This window comes from Bombina bombina, chromosome 10 (genome assembly GCF_027579735.1).
Source record: "Bombina bombina isolate aBomBom1 chromosome 10, aBomBom1.pri, whole genome shotgun sequence".
Taxonomy (NCBI): domain Eukaryota; kingdom Metazoa; phylum Chordata; class Amphibia; order Anura; family Bombinatoridae; genus Bombina; species Bombina bombina.
Window position 1 is genome coordinate 93079073 of NC_069508.1, and position 17244 is coordinate 93096316.

Genomic DNA, 17244 nt, shown 5'->3' on the forward strand with positions numbered 1-17244 from the left:
CTAATCTGCCGCCCCCGCTATCGCTGACCCCTGCATATTTTTTTAACCCCTAATCTGTCGCTCCGTACACCGCCGCCACCTACGTTATTCCTATGTACCCCTAATCTGCTGCCCCTAACAACGCCGACCCCTATATTATATTTATTAACCCCTAATCTGCCGCTCCGTACACCGCTGCAACCTACATTATACCTATGTACCCCTAATCTGCTGCCCCTAACACCGCCGACCCTATATTATATTTATTAACCCCTAATCTGCCGCCCCCAACGTCGCCTCCACCTACCTACAATAATTAACCCCTAATCTGCCGACCGGATCTCACCGCTACTCTAATAAATGTATTAACCCCTAAAGCTAAGTCTAACCCTAACCCTAACACCCCCCTAAGTTAAATATAATTTAAATCTAACTAAATAAATTAACTCTTATTAAATAAATTATTCCTATTTAAAGCTAAATACTTACCTGTAAAATAAAACCTAATATAGCTACAATATAAATTATAGTTATATTGTAGCTATTTTAGGATTAATATTTATTTTACAGGCAACTTTGTATTTATTTTAACCAGGTACAATAGCTATTAAATAGTAAATAACTATTTAATAATTACCTAGTTAAAAATAATTACAAAATTACTTAAATAATTTTCCTAAATCCTAACCTAAGTTACAATTAAACATAACACTACACTATCAATAAATAAATTAAATGCCTACAATTATCTACAATTAAACCTAACAATACACTATCAATAAATTAATTAAATACAATACCTACAAATAAATACAATGAAATAAACTAACTAAAGTACAAAAAATAAAAAAGAACTAAGTTACAAAAAATAAAAAAATATTTACAAACATTAGAAAAATATTACAACAATGTTAAACTAATTACACCTACTCTAAGCCCCCTAATAAAATAAGAAAGACCCCCAAAATAAAAAAAATGCCCTACTCTATTCTAAAATTAAAATAGAAAAGCTCTTTTACCTTACCAGCCCTGAAAAGGGCCCTTTGCGGGGCATGCCCCAAAGAATTCAGCTCTTTTGCCTGTAAAAAAAAAACATATAATACCCCCCCCCCCCAACATTACAACCCACCACCCACATTCCCCTAATCTAACCCAAACCCCACTTAAATAAACCTAACACTAAGCCCCTGAAGATCTTCCTACCTTACAGGGAGTGCAGAATTATTAGGCAAGTTGTATTTTTGAGGATTAATTTTATTATTGAACAACAACCATGTTCTCAATGAACCCAAAAAACTCATTAATATCAAAGCTGAATAGTTTTGGAAGTAGTTTTTAGTTTGTTTTTAGTTATAGCTATTTTAGGGGGATATCTGTGTGTGCAGGTGACTATTACTGTGCATAATTATTAGGCAACTTAACAAAAAACAAATATATACCCATTTCAATTATTTATTTTTACCAGTGAAACCAATATAACATCTCAACATTCACAAATATACATTTCTGACATTCAAAAACAAAACAAAAACAAATCAGTGACCAATATAGCCACCTTTCTTTGCAAGGACACTCAAAAGCCTGCCATCCATGGATTCTGTCAGTGTTTTGATCTGTTCACCATCAACATTGCGTGCAGCAGCAACCACAGCCTCCCAGACACTGTTCAGAGAGGTGTACTGTTTTCCCTCCTTGTAAATCTCACATTTGATGATGGACCACAGGTTCTCAATGGGGTTCAGATCAGGTGAACAAGGAGGCCATGTCATTAGATTTTCTTCTTTTATACCCTTTCTTGCCAGCCACGCTGTGGAGTACTTGGACGCGTGTGATGGAGCATTGTCCTGCATGAAAATCATGTTTTTCTTGAAGGATGCAGACTTCTTCCTGTACCACTGCTTGAAGAAGGTGTCTTCCAGAAACTGGCAGTAGGACTGGGAGTTGAGCTTGACTCCATCCTCAACCCGAAAAGGCCCCACAAGCTCATCTTTGATGATACCAGCCCAAACCAGTACTCCACCTCCACCTTGCTGGCGTCTGAGTCGGACTGGAGCTCTCTGCCCTTTACCAATCCAGCCACGGGCCCATCCATCTGGCCCATCAAGACTCACTCTCATTTCATCAGTCCATAAAACCTTAGAAAAATCAGTCTTGAGATATTTCTTGGCCCAGTCTTGATGTTTCAGCTTGTGTGTCTTGTTCAGTGGTGGTTGTCTTTCAGCCTTTCTTACCTTGGCCATGTCTCTGAGTATTACACACCTTGTGCTTTTGGGCACTCCAGTGATGTTGCAGCTCTGAAATATGGCCAAACTGGTGGCAAGTGGCATCTTGGCAGCTGCACGCTTGACTTTTCTCAGTTCATGGGCAGTTATTTTGCGCCTTGGTTTTTCCACACGCTTCTTGCGACCCTGTTGACTATTTTGAATGAAACGCTTGATTGTTCGATGATCACGCTTCAGAAGCTTTGCAATTTTAAGAGTGCTGCATCCCTCTGCAAGATATCTCACTATTTTTTACTTTTCTGAGCCTATCAAGTCCTTCTTTTGACCCATTTTGCCAAAGGAAAGGAAGTTGCCTAATAATTATGCACACCTGATATAGGGTGTTGATGTCATTAGACCACACCCCTTCTCATTACAGAGATGCACATCACCTAATATGCTTAATTGGTAGTAGGCTTTCGAGCCTATACAGCTTGGAGTAAGACAACATGCATAAAGAGGATGATGTGGTCAAAATACTCATTTGCCTAATAATTCTGCACTCCCTGTATCTTCAACACGCCGGGTTCACTGATCGATCCAGAAGAGCCTCCGATTTCTTGATCCAAGCCCAAGCGGGGGGCTGAAGATGTCCATGATCCGGCTGAAGTCTTCATCCAAGTGGGAGCTGAAGAGGTCCATGATCCGACTGAAGTCTTCTATCAAGCGGCATCTTCAATCTTCTTTCTTCCGGATCCATGTAGTTCATCCCGCCGACGCGGAACATCCATCTTCACCGACGACTTCCCGACGAATGACGGTTCCTTTAAGGGACGTCATCCAAGATGGCGTCCCTCGAATTCCGATTGGCTGATAGGATTCTATCAGCCAATCGGAATTAAGGTAGGAAAATTCTGATTGGCTGATGGAATCAGCCAATCAGAATCAAGTTCAATCCGATTGGCTGATCCGATCAGCCAATCAGATTGAGCTTGCATTCTATTGGCTGTTCTGATCAGCCAATAGAATGCGAGCTCAATCTGATTGGCTGATCGGAACAGCCAATTGGATTGAACTTGATTCTGATTGGCTGATTCCATCAGCCAATCAGAATTTTCTTACCTTAATTCCGATTGGCTGATAGAATCCTATCAGCCAATCGGAATTCGAGGGACGCCATCTTGGATGACGTCCCTTAAAGGAACCGTCATTCGTCGGGAAGTCGTCGGTGAAGATGGATGTTCCGCGTCGGCGGGATGACCATGGATCCGGAAGAAAGAAGATTGAAGATGCCGCTTGATAGAAGACTTCAGCCCGATCATGGACCTCTTCAGCTCCCGCTTGGATGAAGACTTCAGCCCGATCATGGACCTCTTCAGCTCCCGCTTGGATGAAGACTTCAGTCGGATCATGGACATCTTCAGCCCCCCGCTTGGGCTTGGATCAAGACATCGGAGGAGCTCTTCTGGATCGATCGGTGAACCTGGCAAGGTAGGGAGATCTTCAGGGGCTTAATGTTAGGTTTATTTAAGGGGGGTTTGGGTTAGATTAGGGGTATGTGGGTGGTGGGTTGTAATGTTGGGGGGGTATTGTATGTTTTTTTTTACAGGCAAAAGAGCTGAATTCTTTGGGGCATGCCCCGCAAAGGGCCCTGTTCAGGGCTGGTAAGGTAAAAGAGCTTTTCTATTTTCATTTTATAATAGGGTAGGGCATTTTTTTATTTTGGGGGTCTTTGTTATTTTATTAGGGGGCTTAGAGTAGGTGTAATTCGTTTAAAATTGTTGTAATATTTTTCTAATGTTTGTAAATATTTTTTTATTTTTTGTAACTTAGTTCTTTTTTATTTTTGTACTTTAGTTAGTTTATTTAATTGTATTTATTTGTAGGTATTGTATTTAATTAATTTATTGATAGTGTAGTGTTAGGTTTAATTGTAACTTAGGTTAGGATTTATTTTACAGGTAATTTTGTAATTATTTTAACTAGGTAGCTATTAAATAGTTCTTAACTATTTAATAGCTATTGTACCTGGTTAAAATAAATACAAAGTTGCCTGTAAAATAAATATTAATCCTTAAATAGCTACAATATAATTATTATTTATATTGTAGCTATATTAGGGTTTATTTTACAGGTAAGTATTTAGCTTTAAATAGGAATAATTTATTTAATAAGAGTTAATTTATTTCGTTATATAAAAATTATATTTAACTTAGGGGGGTGTTAGGGTTAGAATTAGCTTTAGGGGTTAAAAAATTTATTAGAGTAGCGGTGAGCTCCGGTCGGCAGATTAGGGGTTAATTCTTGAAGTTAGGTGTCGGCGATGTTAGGGAGGGCAGTTTAGTGGTTAATACTATTTATTATAGGGTTATTGAGGCGGGAGTGAGGCGGATTAGGGGTTAATACATTTTTTATAGTAGCGGTGCGGTCCGGTCGGCAGATTAGGGGTTAATAAGTGTAGGTAGGTGGCGGCGACGTTGGGGGCGGCAGATTAGGGGTTAATAAATATTATGTAGGTGTCGGCGGTATTAGGGGCAGCAGATTAGGGTACATAGGGATAACGTAGGTGGCCGGGGGTGTACGGAGCGGCAGATTAGGAGTTAAAAAATTTTAATAGAGTGGCGGCGATGTGGGGGGCCTCGGTTTAGGGGTAGATAGGTAGTTTATGGGTGTTAGTGTACTTTAGAGCACAGTAGTTAAGAGCTTTATAAACCGGCGTTAGCCCAGAAAGCTCTTAACTACTGACTTTTTTCTGCGGCTGGAGTTTTGTCGTTAGATTTCTAACGCTCACTTCAGCCACGACTCTAAATACCGGCATTAGAAAGATCCCATTGAAAAGATAGGATACGCAAATGGCGTAGGGGGATCTGCGGTATGGAAAAGTCGCGGCTGGAAAGTGAGCGTTAGACCCTTTCCTGACTGACTCTAAATACCAGCGGTAGGAGCCTCTAACGCTGGTTTTCACGGCTACCGCCAAACTCTAAATCTAGCTGATAGTTAAAACAAAAATTTGCATAATATTGTCACTAGCAGAAATAACCTGCCCTATGAATGATTTGGTTATATGGGTCAGTGTAACCTTTATCTCTTGTGATTATTCCCTCTCTCTCCTACAGTTCAGGTCTCTCAATATGGTCTCCGAATGCCTCTTCTCCCTCATTAATGGAGATGATATGTATAATACGTTTTCAATAATGCAGCAGAAGAGCTACTTGGTCTGGTTGTTCAGCCGTATATATTTATACTCATTCATCAGCCTCTTCATCTATATGGTTTTGAGTCTCTTCATTGCTCTGATAACAGACACCTACGACACAGTAAAGGTAAGTGTGTGTGCCATAAAAATAAAGCAAAACAGTTTATTGAAAAACACATTTCAAAACAAGGCTTCATGTGAAAAAAAAAACATAGAAGGGGGTACCAAAGAACCCATGCCTACGCGTTTCGTGCATATCCAAAGTACTTGGTCACTGCTAGCGGATTTAGGGCACTCCTCTTAACCCTTATACTGCTAAGCATTTTTTAAACCCCAGTGCTGAGACAATTTTTAGCTTTTATTTTTGCTACTTAAATTTAAACCCTTTTGTAAGTTAAATTTCAGTGAGTGACCCACACAAATTATATATTTTTTTCCCGCAGGCCCAGCAGATTCACAATATATCATTTTTATATTTATATTTCATCATGGCATGTGAGACAGCTGTAGCAAAAACTGTAAAAGAAACTGTAAAAAAAAACATGTATAAATTTAGTAACATGATCACAGTAACTGCAGTGGTCACCTGACCATTTTCAATATTATTTAACCCCTTAATGACCACATCACTTTTCCATTTTCTGTCCGTTTGGGACCAAGGCTATTTTTACATTTTTGAGGTGTTTGTGTTTAGCTGTAATTTTCCTCTTACTCATTTACTGTACCCACACATATTATATACCGTTTTTCTCGCCATTAAATGGACTTTCTAAAGATACCATTATTTTCATCATATCTTATAATTTACTATAAAAAAAATTATAAAATATGAGGAAAAAATGGAAAAAAACACACTTTTTCTAACTTTGACCCCCAAAATCTGTTACACATCTACAACCACCAAAAAACACCCATGCTAAATAGTTTCTAAATGTTGTCCTGAGTTCAGAAATACCCAATGTTTACATGTTCTTTGCTTTTTTTGTAAACTATAGGGCCATAAATACAAGTAGCACTTTGCTATTTCCAAACCATTTCTTTTCAAAATTAGCGATAGTTACATTAGAGCACTGATATCTTTCAGGAATCTCTGAATATCCATTGACATGTATATATTTTTTTTTAGTAGACAACCCAAAGTATTGATCTAGGCCCATTTTGGTATATTTCATGCCACCATTTCACCGCCAAATGCAATCAAATAGAAAAAATTGTTCACTTTTCACAAATTTTTTCACAAACTTTTGGTTTCTAACTTAAATTATTTACAAACAGCTTGTGCAATTATGGCATAAATGGTTGTAAATTCTTCTCTGGGATCCCCTTTGTTCAGAAATAGCAGACATATATGACTTTGGTGTTGCTTTTTGGTAATTAGAAGGCCGCTAAATGCCACTGCGCACCACACGTGTATTATGCCCAGCAGTGAAGGGGTTAATTAGGGAGCATGTAGGGAGCTTTTTGGGGTAGTTTTAGCTTTAGTGTAGTGTAGTAGACAACCCCAAGTATTGATCTAGGCCAATTTTGGTATATTTCATGCCACCATTTCACCGCTAAATGCGATCAAATTAAAAGAAACGTTAATTTTTTCTCAATTTTAGGTTTCTCACTGAAATTATTTACAAACACCTTCTGCAATTATGGCACAAATGGTTGTAAATGCTTCTCTGGGATCCCCTTTGTTCAGAAATAGCAGACATATATGGCTTTGGCATTGCTTTTTGGTAATTAGAAGGCCTCTAAATGCCGCTGCGCATCACACGTGTATTATGGCTAGCAGTGAAGGGGTTAATTATGTAGCTTGTAGGCAGCTTGCAGGGTTAATTTTAGCTTTAGTGTAGAGCTCAGCCTCCCACCTGAAACATCAGACCCCCTGATCCCTCCCAAACAGCTCTCTTCCCTCCCCCACCCCACAATTGTCCCCGCCATCTTAAGTACTGGCAGAAACTCTGCCAGTACTAAAATAAAAGGTATTTGGCCCTTTTTTTTTTTAAAAAAAAGAGCATATTTACATATGCTGATGTGTAGGATCCCCCCTTAGACCCCAACCTCACTGATCCCCCACCATACTGCTCTCTAACCCTTCCCCTCTGCAATAATGGGCGCCATCTTGGGTACTGGCAGCTGTCTGCCAGTACCCAGTTTTGTAACAAAATGTGCCTTTTTTTTTTTTTAATTCCCTTTTCTGTAGTGTAGCTTTCCCCCCCCCCACCGAGACCAACCCCCAACCCCTTCCAGGACCCTTAGATTGCATTTAAGTTGGTTTTTTTTCAACTTTTTAACTTTTTTTTTTCTGTAGTGTAGCGGTTCCCACCCGCTCCCGCCCCGTGCACGCGCCCGCCCACCACCCCCGTGCACGCACGCGCTCCCGTGCGCGCCCCCGTAGCTCCCGCCCCCCCGATCCCGCCCCCCCTCCACTCCACATAGCGCACCGATGGCCGCCACCCGCCTCCCACGTAAGCTCCCACCCACCAACGATACCGGCCATCGATGTCCGGTGCAGAGAGGGCCACAGAGTGGCTCTCTCTGCATCGGATGGCCAAGGGGGGTTATTGCAGGATGCCTCCATATCGAGGCATCACTGCAATAACCGGAAAGCAGCTGGAAGCGAGCAGGATCGCTTCCAGCTGCTTTCCAGACCAAGGACGTACGCCACACGTCCTCGGTCATTAACTGACTTTTTTTTGAGGACGTGTGGCGTACGTCCTTGGTCGTTAAGGGGTTAATAAAATCTAAGCAAAGAAGCTTAGATTTTAGTAAATAGTATTGAAAAAGGCTTTTGGGGTTTATAATATAGAGAGACCCCATTGTGCACTACAGAAATAAAAGCACCTTTTTTACCACAATGATCGCCTGACTATACAGACAAAATTCATATATTTTTTTAAGAGAGGGAATTGTCTTTATTAGCGGTCTCTAGACATACCAGACACACCAAATCCCCATGTGTTTTTTGTACTTTACTTTGACATCTGCTGCATGGTACTGCTCCTAGGACACAGGTGATTCTCTTTCAAATGAGGGGTCTTGGAGGTTTGTAGCTGCTGAGGAAGCTGAAATTGAGGGTTTTAATGAACCTCCTCTATCCAGCTCTGTTGCAGCTGGATGCAGCATAACTGTAAAAAGCTGACAATAAAATATCATTACCTGATCATTTTCTTTTCTTCTGACCAGAAGAGTCCACAACTGCATTCATTACTTTTGGGAATTCAGAACCTGGCCACCAGGAGGAGGTAAAGAAACCTCAGCCAAAGGCTTTAAATACCTCCACCACTTCCCTCATTCCCCAGTCATTCTGCCAAGGGAACAAGGAACAATAGGAGAAATATCAGGGTGAAAAAAAGGTACCAGAAGAACAAAAATGTACTGCCGCCCCATAGAGAGAGCGCGGGCGGGAGCTGTGCACTCTTCCCGTCAGAAGAAAAGAAAATTATCAGGTAAGCATATTTTATGTTTTTCTTCTTAAACGGGAGGAGTCCACAGCTGCATTCATTACTTTTTGGAAAACAATACCCAAGCTAGAGGACACTGAATGCAAACAAAGGGTGGGTACAAAAAAAGGCAGCTCCTTTGAAAGGCACCACAGCCTGAATTACTCGACACCCTACAAAAAACTACATACGACACAGGAAAAACCTGAAGCCCGAGAAACCACTCATCAGTTACACAACCTGCAAAGCCGTGCTAGAGACCACTCTGACCCAGAGTTTGCTGAGCACAAAAGCTTCCGAGGAGTCAGCCCTGTGGCACTCAACTCCCACAAAAAAATTAAAACCCCCTATCCACCCCCGAGAGGGAGAGTAGAGGAACCCATAAAAGATCCGAAGGAACATCCAACACAGGCTCAAATCAAACTGGACAAAAATCCCTATCTACCCCTGAGAGGAAGAATAGAGGACCCCAAGAGATACTCAAAGGACCAAAACCAACGTAGAGCAACCAGAGGTTGCCACAAGCCACCGTCCAAGAAAACAAACTCCTTAGGAGGACAAGACCAGAAGAGAATCCATAATCAGTAGAAAACGTCACTAGGATGACCGGAAGGCCACCCTCATTCCCTGACACCACACATAATACCAACTATGGTGTTCCAGAAAACCGCGAGTTCCCCCTTGCACCCTAGACAAGTCAAGACCCGTCAGACTAGACAAGCATAGACAAGCATCTGAGACATCCGTGTCTAAAAAATCAGAATCCTCCATCATGGGATTACAAAAATGACAAACGGTAACTAGCACATTCTTTACACCCCCAATGGCTGGGGCACTCACCACCTCCTGTGAACCAGACAACCCACGAGCAGACTCTCTCTTTCGCCACACAGTCAGCATACGGAAGTGAAAAACAACGTAACGCACCCGGTCACGAGGTGCACTGTGCAAGGCATAAAAGAGCACGCAAATGTAAAGATCGCGCTAAGTGATAAGGCCGTAATGTTCAAAAAAGCCATGAGCCTAGAGTATTACTACACATCAGCAGATAGAACCACATAACAAACATGATTAAAGCCCCCCCCCTGTTCAATAACCCCCCTTAGGGGGGATATTAACCCATGATTCCAATATTAAGATAAAAGGTGTCCCACTGGGACCCTACCTTTACTATAACATCACATTCACATAATGAAGTAAAATTAAACTATCTTACCTGAATCTACGCCATGAAACAGGAACACAGTCATTCATGTGTGACCGATAGTAGCCTCGCTTCTGACATGGACTTGAGTGAATAAAGGCAGGCAGCGAAACTCGTCAATGCTGATAGCTAAGGAGCTGTTAATATGAGTCGGGATGGTTTCGCAGAAAGACTCTCCCTGCATCTCCGGACTCTAACATTCACCCATGCTCTCACTAAGAGGCTCACAGGACTACTTAAAACTCCAGTCCCATTTCGAAGAGTACTACCCTCCATAAGAGACTAACTCGAACTTCTGACACTTCTCTGCCAACCTCCTGTGACGAAAGGCAAAGAATGACTGGGGGATGGGGGAAGTTTGGGAGGTATTTAAAGACTTTGGCTGGGGTGTCTTTGCCTCCTCCTGGTGGCCAGGTTCTGAATTCCCAAAAGTAATGAATGCAGCTGTGGACTCTTCCCGTTTAAGAAGAAAAGCAAGATATTCTATCTCAAAATTACTCAAGAGTAGGTGCTTTGTAAACAGTTATACTTCAGCTGCTGTCCATTTGCAAGTTGAAAAAAAAAAAAAAAAACATTAGTCAATCAGCATCAGGAGTGCTAAGGTAATGCTTTGCCTTTGCTGTGATGTCATGAGATTTCATAGAACTTACTTAAACTGGATAAGAAAAGAACATGACTGTGCCTGCACATGACAGACGCACATCCTAGCTTGTCCTGGGACCACCATCCTGACAGACTGCCTAAGGTTGGTAAATATCTTCCTTTTTTACATATAGATGCTCAGGTGATATTTTCAAGTCAGCTTTTTACAGCTATGCTGCATCACTTTCATGTGCTTCAACATTTGGGTATCATGTCCCTTTAAGTGTCCTTTTTAGTCCATCTCCTGGTATTTTATTAGGGGTTTCATTGATGGATCATATGATACATTGACCTTACTGAAGGGAATTAGCAGTTATTACACCAGTACAATGTTGTTATTTATTTGTGCATGTATACAGTTATTTTGCTGTATACTGTAGTAAAAGGTGTGGAAATTACATATTTACATGGTTAGCCACTAGAGGGCAGAGTTATCAATACAAAAGTGAAAATGAAACTAGGCTGCTGCTTTATTAGTTCTGCGTAGTTGGGCTGTTTTCTTGTGAATATGAAACTTGTACTTTTAGGTAACAAACGTTTAGGTTGTTTATAAATGCTTTAAGTGATGTACTAGATCTTCTCATAAGAAATGGCCAAGGAGTGCTGATTAGTACAAGCACCTTAAAGGGATATGGAACCCAAAAAAAAAAAATTGTGATCCAGATAGAGCATGCTCCTGAGCTTACATCCCTGATTTACAATGAAAAGGTAACAAGAGAACGAAGAAAATGTAATAATCGAAGTAAATTAGAAAGTTATTTAAAATTGCATGCTGAATCATAAAAAGGCAAAAAAATTGGTTTCATATCACTTTAAACCATTCATAAGTTGTTCTAAAAATAAAAACAAATTACTATTAGTATTATATGAGTTTATAAAAAAGCAACACATTAGCTTTAATATATATTTCATCCAGGTGGTGAAAGACCACGATCCATTAATCCTGGGAATTACTCTTCCCTGCCACTAGGAGGAGGCAAAGATTCCCAAACCCCAAGGGCTCTATAAAACCCCTCCCACCTCTCAGGTACCTCAGTCTTGTCTTTGCCTGCACTGGAAGTGGTTGAAGAATGAAGATGTGCATTTGATTCTTCATTGAGAGGGGTTCTCAGATCGACCGAGGCCCATTTTCCCTCAGAGTACAGTGAATGTTGGAGGGATGTATTTGGAGTATGGGTTATGGACATATATTTCACCTGTTGGGTTTTAGTCACAAGCCTTTCCATGGGTGTCGCAGGTATTTGTCCTTTGCCTCCTTTCCTGTTGGTTTCTTTGATATAATATTATTCTAGATCCTCTGCTTTTATGTTTCAGCACTGGTTTTGTTTGCTACTGGTTTCCTCCAGTAGTGGGATGCCTTTTGGTAAGTACAATATTTTGTGTTTGGCCCACTTTTTAGGTTATTTTTATAATATAAGCTTTTTAAGATTATATATATATATATATATATATATATATATATAGATTTGACCTTGGGACAGTTATATATTTAGGTATACTACTTATAAAAGTTTTATTAAGCATTTTTATTATGCTTTTTTCCTTTTTATGACGTGAGAGTTTACGTGCATTTTCACAAAATAAGAATCCTATTCATTCAAAATTAAGCATATTTGTTCCCTTTTAAAGTGAAGGTAAACTTTGGTGAATGAAAGCCCGTTTTTTAAAAATACTATTAAAAACAGGGGCACTTTCATTCATCAAAGTTTACAAAGCAGCCGTTTTGATTAAAAACTTACCTTTTTTTCTTTTCATAGCTAAAGCAGTTTACCCCTCCTGGAAATCCTCTCTTCACACGTCAGCAATGACTAATCCTGCTTCCTCCAATCACAGCTTTCCCCCCAGGGTGGTTATTGCCTGAGGCCATGCTGTGATTGGAGGAAGCCTGATCAGTCATTTCTGAGGTGTGAAGAGAGGATTTCCAGGAGGGGGAAGCTGCAATGGCTGTGAAAAGAAAAAAAAGGTACGTTTTTAATTAAAACGGCTGCTTTGTAAACTTTGATGAATGAAAGTGCCCCTGTTTTTAATAGTATTTTTAAAAAACTGGCTTTCATTCACCAAAGTTTACCTTCACTTTAAAGGATATTTTGCTTACTCTAGATGATAAAGATCATAAAGTTGTTGAGGATAAGCCTGTTAAACATTTAGATACTGTTTAAATCTCCTGATCTGTTTTCTATTCTGGATGCAGTCCCTTAAATTTGTTTCCAGAGAATAGGCTAAGCCAGGTATTACTTTTAATCCTTTTGCAAGGTTCAAGAAAATGTATCCAATATCCGTTTCCAATATTGAACTTTGGGAAACTATTCCTAAAGTAGATGGGGCCATTTCTACACTGGCTAAACATACTACTATTCTTTTGGAAGATAGCTCTTCTTTTATAAACGCTTTATATAAAATGTTAGAATCATTTCATAGAATGGCTTTTCAGCAAGCAGGTTATCATTTCAGACCAGAAATTTCCATTGCTGATGTGGCTGCTGTGTCTTCCTTTTGGTTAAATAGTTTTTCTGACTATTCTGCTAATTACATTTGTTTAAACCTTTTTGGAGCTGCTCAAATGTGCTAATGCTTACATTTGTGATTCTGTTTTTTTATATCATTAAAGTTAATGCTAAAACTATATTTTTTTACTTTCTAGAAGGGCTTTATGGTTAAAATCTTGGTCTGCTGATATGGTTTATAAACCAGGCTTTTATTACTTTCTTTTCAGGGAAAGGTATTATTTGGTTCTGGTTTGGATTCTATTATTTCTACTGTGAATGGAGGTTACGGAGCATTTCTCCCTCAGGATAAAGAGTCCAAGGGTAAACCTAAAGCTACTAATCATTTTCAGCCCTTTTGACAGTACATGGCTCAGAAATCTGATTCTCTCAGAAGCAAAGTTCCTCTGGTTCTGCCTGGAAGCTAAGTTTTAATTTGAACAAGTCCAAGCAGTCCAAGAAATCTAATCCAGCATACAAGTCTGCATGAAGGTGCGGCCCCCATTTCAGAGGCTCTGGTTGGGGCCAGGTTAAGCCTCTTTCAGGAGGCTTGGTTGCAGCCAGTTCAGGATCCTTGGGTACTAAATATAGTTTCCCAGGATTATCATTTAGGATTCAGAATATTGCCTCTCAGGTGAAGGTTTTTTCTTTCCAATGTTCCAAGAAATCCTGTAAAGGCTCAGGCATTTTTTCAGTCATTTGCGGATCTAGAATCCATATGAGTGATTGTTCCAGTTCCTTTGCTGGAACATGGAAATGGATTTTATTCCAACCTATTCATTGTTCCAAAGAAAGAGGGAAACATTCAGACCAGTCTTGGAGCTAAAAGCTGTGAACAAATTTGAGTTCCTTCTTTCAAAAAGGACACTATTCAGATTATTCTACCTTTTGTTTAGCAAGGTCAGTTTATGTTTACAATAGATTTAAAGGATGCACACCTTTATTCACAAGGAACATCATCAGTAATCAGTTTCTGATATTTGCCTTTCTAGACAAGTATTTTCAGTTTGTTGCTCTACCGTTTGGTCTAGCTACAGCTCCAAGAATATTCTCTAAAGTTCTGGGTTCCCTTTTGTCTGTGATCAGAGCTCATGATATTGCAGTGTTTCCTTACCTGAACAATGTCTTGGTTCAAGCTCCATCTTTACATTTGGCAGAATCTCCCACCGGCAGACTGTTTTTGTTTCTTCAACAACATGGTTGGAAGGTCAATTTTCCAAAGAGTTATCTGATTCCTCAGACAAGGGTTGCCTTGTCTCTGATTAAGTTAATATCCGCCTGTCCAAACCTTCAGTCCCTTTCTTTTCCCTCGGTAGCTATTTGCATGACGGTTTTAGGTCTCATGATTGTGGCATTGTATGCTATTCCATTTGCTCATTTTCACATGAGGCCTTTTCAGCTTTGCATTCCTTAGCAATGGTGCAGGGATCATTCTCCGCTATTTCAGAGGATTTCAGAACAAGCCAGTCTCTGCTTTGTGGCTGAATAATCAGCTTATTATACAGAGGGCTTCTTTTGTTTGTTTTATTTGGTCTGTGATCACTACAGATGCAAGTGTTTCAGGTTGGAGGCTATCTGGGGGTTTCAGAGAGCACAAAGAGTTTGGTCTTCTCGGGAGGTGAGGATACCTATAAATGTTCTAGAACTCTGTGCAATCCTCAGAGCTGGCCTCAGCTGAGAAGGAAGTCTTATCTCAGCTTTCAGACAGATAATGTCACACAGTGGCTTATGTCGGTCATCAAGGGGGAACTCACAGTTCCCTAGCCATGAGGGAAGTTATGCAAATACTATCCTGGGCATAAATACATTGTTGTCTAATTTCTGCTATTCATATTCCTGGAGTGAACAACCTGGAAGCATATTTTCCAGTTGTCAGTTCTTGCATGCAGGGGAGTGGTCTCTTTATCTGTATGTGTTCAGTCAGATAGAGTATCATTAGGGCCTCCCAGAGATAGATCTGACGGCCTCTCGGTTAAACCACACACTTCCCAGGTACTGTGCAATGTCTAGGGATTCTCAAGCAGTGTTTGTGCATGCTCTAGTTGTTCCATGGTCTTTTCAGATAGCTTATGTGTCTCCACCTCTGGTTCTTCCTCCCAGAGTGATTGCTAAAATCAGACAAGAAAATGCATCAGTGATCCTAATTGCTCTGGCTTGGTCTCGCAGAGTTTGGTATGCAGATCTGATTCTGATGTCTATTTGCCCTCCTTGGCCGCTTCCTCTGCTTCCAGGCCTTCTGTCTTAAGGTCCATTTTTCCATCCGGGTCTCAAATCTCTTTACTTGATGGCATGGAGATTGAACAGATAGTCCTTAAACAGATAGGGTCTTCTGATTATGTTATTGAGACTTTAATTCAGGCCCGTAAGCCTGTGACCAGGAAAATTTATTATATAGTTTGGAAGACCTTTATTTCTTGATGTTTGGTTCATGGTTTTTCATGGCATTCCTATAGAATCCCAGGATTTTGCCGTTTTTGCAAAATGGTTTGGATAAAGATTTATCCGCCAGTTCTTTTAAGGTTCACATTTCAGTGCTTTTGGTTCTGTTCCACAAGAAAATTGCTAATCTTCCAGACATTCGTGGTTTTGTTCAGGTTTGGCTAGAATTAAGCCTGTTGTTAAACCAATTTCTCCTCTTTGGAGTCTTAACTTGGTTTTGGAAGTTTTTTGAAGGCTCCTCTTTTTGAACCTATGCATAAAGTGGATATTAAAGGACCAGTCAACACAGTAGATTTGCATAATCAACAAATGCAAAATAACAAGACAATGCAATAGCACTTAGTCTGAACTTCAAATGAGTAGTAGATTTTTTTCTGACAATTTTAAAAGTTATGTCTTTTTCCACTCCCTCTGTACCATGTGACAGCCATCAGCCATTCACAAATGCATACATGTACCATGTGACAGCCATCAGCCATTCACAAATGCATACACACTTATTCTTGCACATGCTCACTAGGAGCTGTTGACTCAAAAGGTTTAAATATAAAAAGACTGTGCACATTTAGTTAATGGAAGTAAATTGGAAAGTTGTTTAAAATGGCATGTTCTATCTGAACAATGAGAGTTTAATTTTGATTGAGTGTCCCTTTAAGCTTCTTTCTTGGAAGGTTTTGTTCCTTGTAGCTATTTCTTCTGCTAGGAGAGTTCCTGAGTTATCTGCTCTTTCATGTGACATTCCTTATCTTATTATTTATCAGGATAAGGCAGTTCTCAACACTAAAATGTATTTCTTGCCTAAGGTTGTGTCTTCTGACAATATCAGTCAGGAAATTATTGTCCCTTATTGTGTGTCCTAATCCCAATAATTCTTCAGAGAGATCTTTACATAATCTTGATGTTGTTAGAGTGTTAAAATATTATGTTGACGGCACTAAGGAATTCAGACAAACTTCTAGTTTGTTCACTTTTCTGGTTCCAGGAAAGGGCAGAAAGTTTCTGCCATTTCTTTGGCTTCTTGGTTGAAACTTGAAGCTTACTTCGAGGCAGGTCGGCCTCCAACTAAAATGATTACTGCTCATTCTATTAGACCAGTCTCCACTTCTTGGGCTGTTAAGAATGAGGCTTCAGTTTACCAAATATGCAAGGCAGCTACTTAGTCTTCTTTGCATCCAAAATTCTACCATTTTGATGTTTTTGCTTCTTCTGAGGCATTTTTTGGTAGGAAAGTCATTCAGTCAGTCGTCTCTGGTTGATTTCTTTTTTGCCTGATGCATTAAAAAAATGAAATGTATGCACATTTGGGGTTATTTTGGAGTTGTGGATTTAGTTTCTCAGATTAAAAACAATGTTTTTTAAATCCCACCCTTTATGTTTCATTACTCGTGGACTCCACAGCTTGGGTATCAGTTCCCAGGCGTAATGGATTGTAGACTCTCACCACCTGTATGAAAGCAAAAATAATTTATGCTTACCTGATAAATTAATTTCTTTCGTGGTGATGAGAGTCCACAAGTTCTTTTTTGCTGTTTGTTTCATTTTTGGGCACATCTTTTTTCCCTGCTCCTATTATTTTGCTCTTATTTCTTTTCCTACTTCATTTGCTTGGCTATATGTTAGTTTAAGGTACCTGTGTGGTGGTAGGGGTTTTAGAGAGCTCTTGAGGTTT

At 39.9% G+C, this 17244-nt stretch overlaps 1 protein-coding gene across 1 annotated transcript in view; it reads left to right on the forward strand.

Annotated features, from left to right (window-relative positions):
• MCOLN3 (mucolipin TRP cation channel 3) overlaps nucleotides 1–17244 on the forward strand; it is a 253553-nt gene that overhangs the window by 221460 nt on the left and 14849 nt on the right. Inside the window, exon 12 of the mRNA XM_053693240.1 lies at nucleotides 5297–5503. Coding sequence (XP_053549215.1) covers nucleotides 5297–5503 — 207 coding nt within the window. The remainder of the gene's footprint in view (nucleotides 1–5296; nucleotides 5504–17244) is intronic.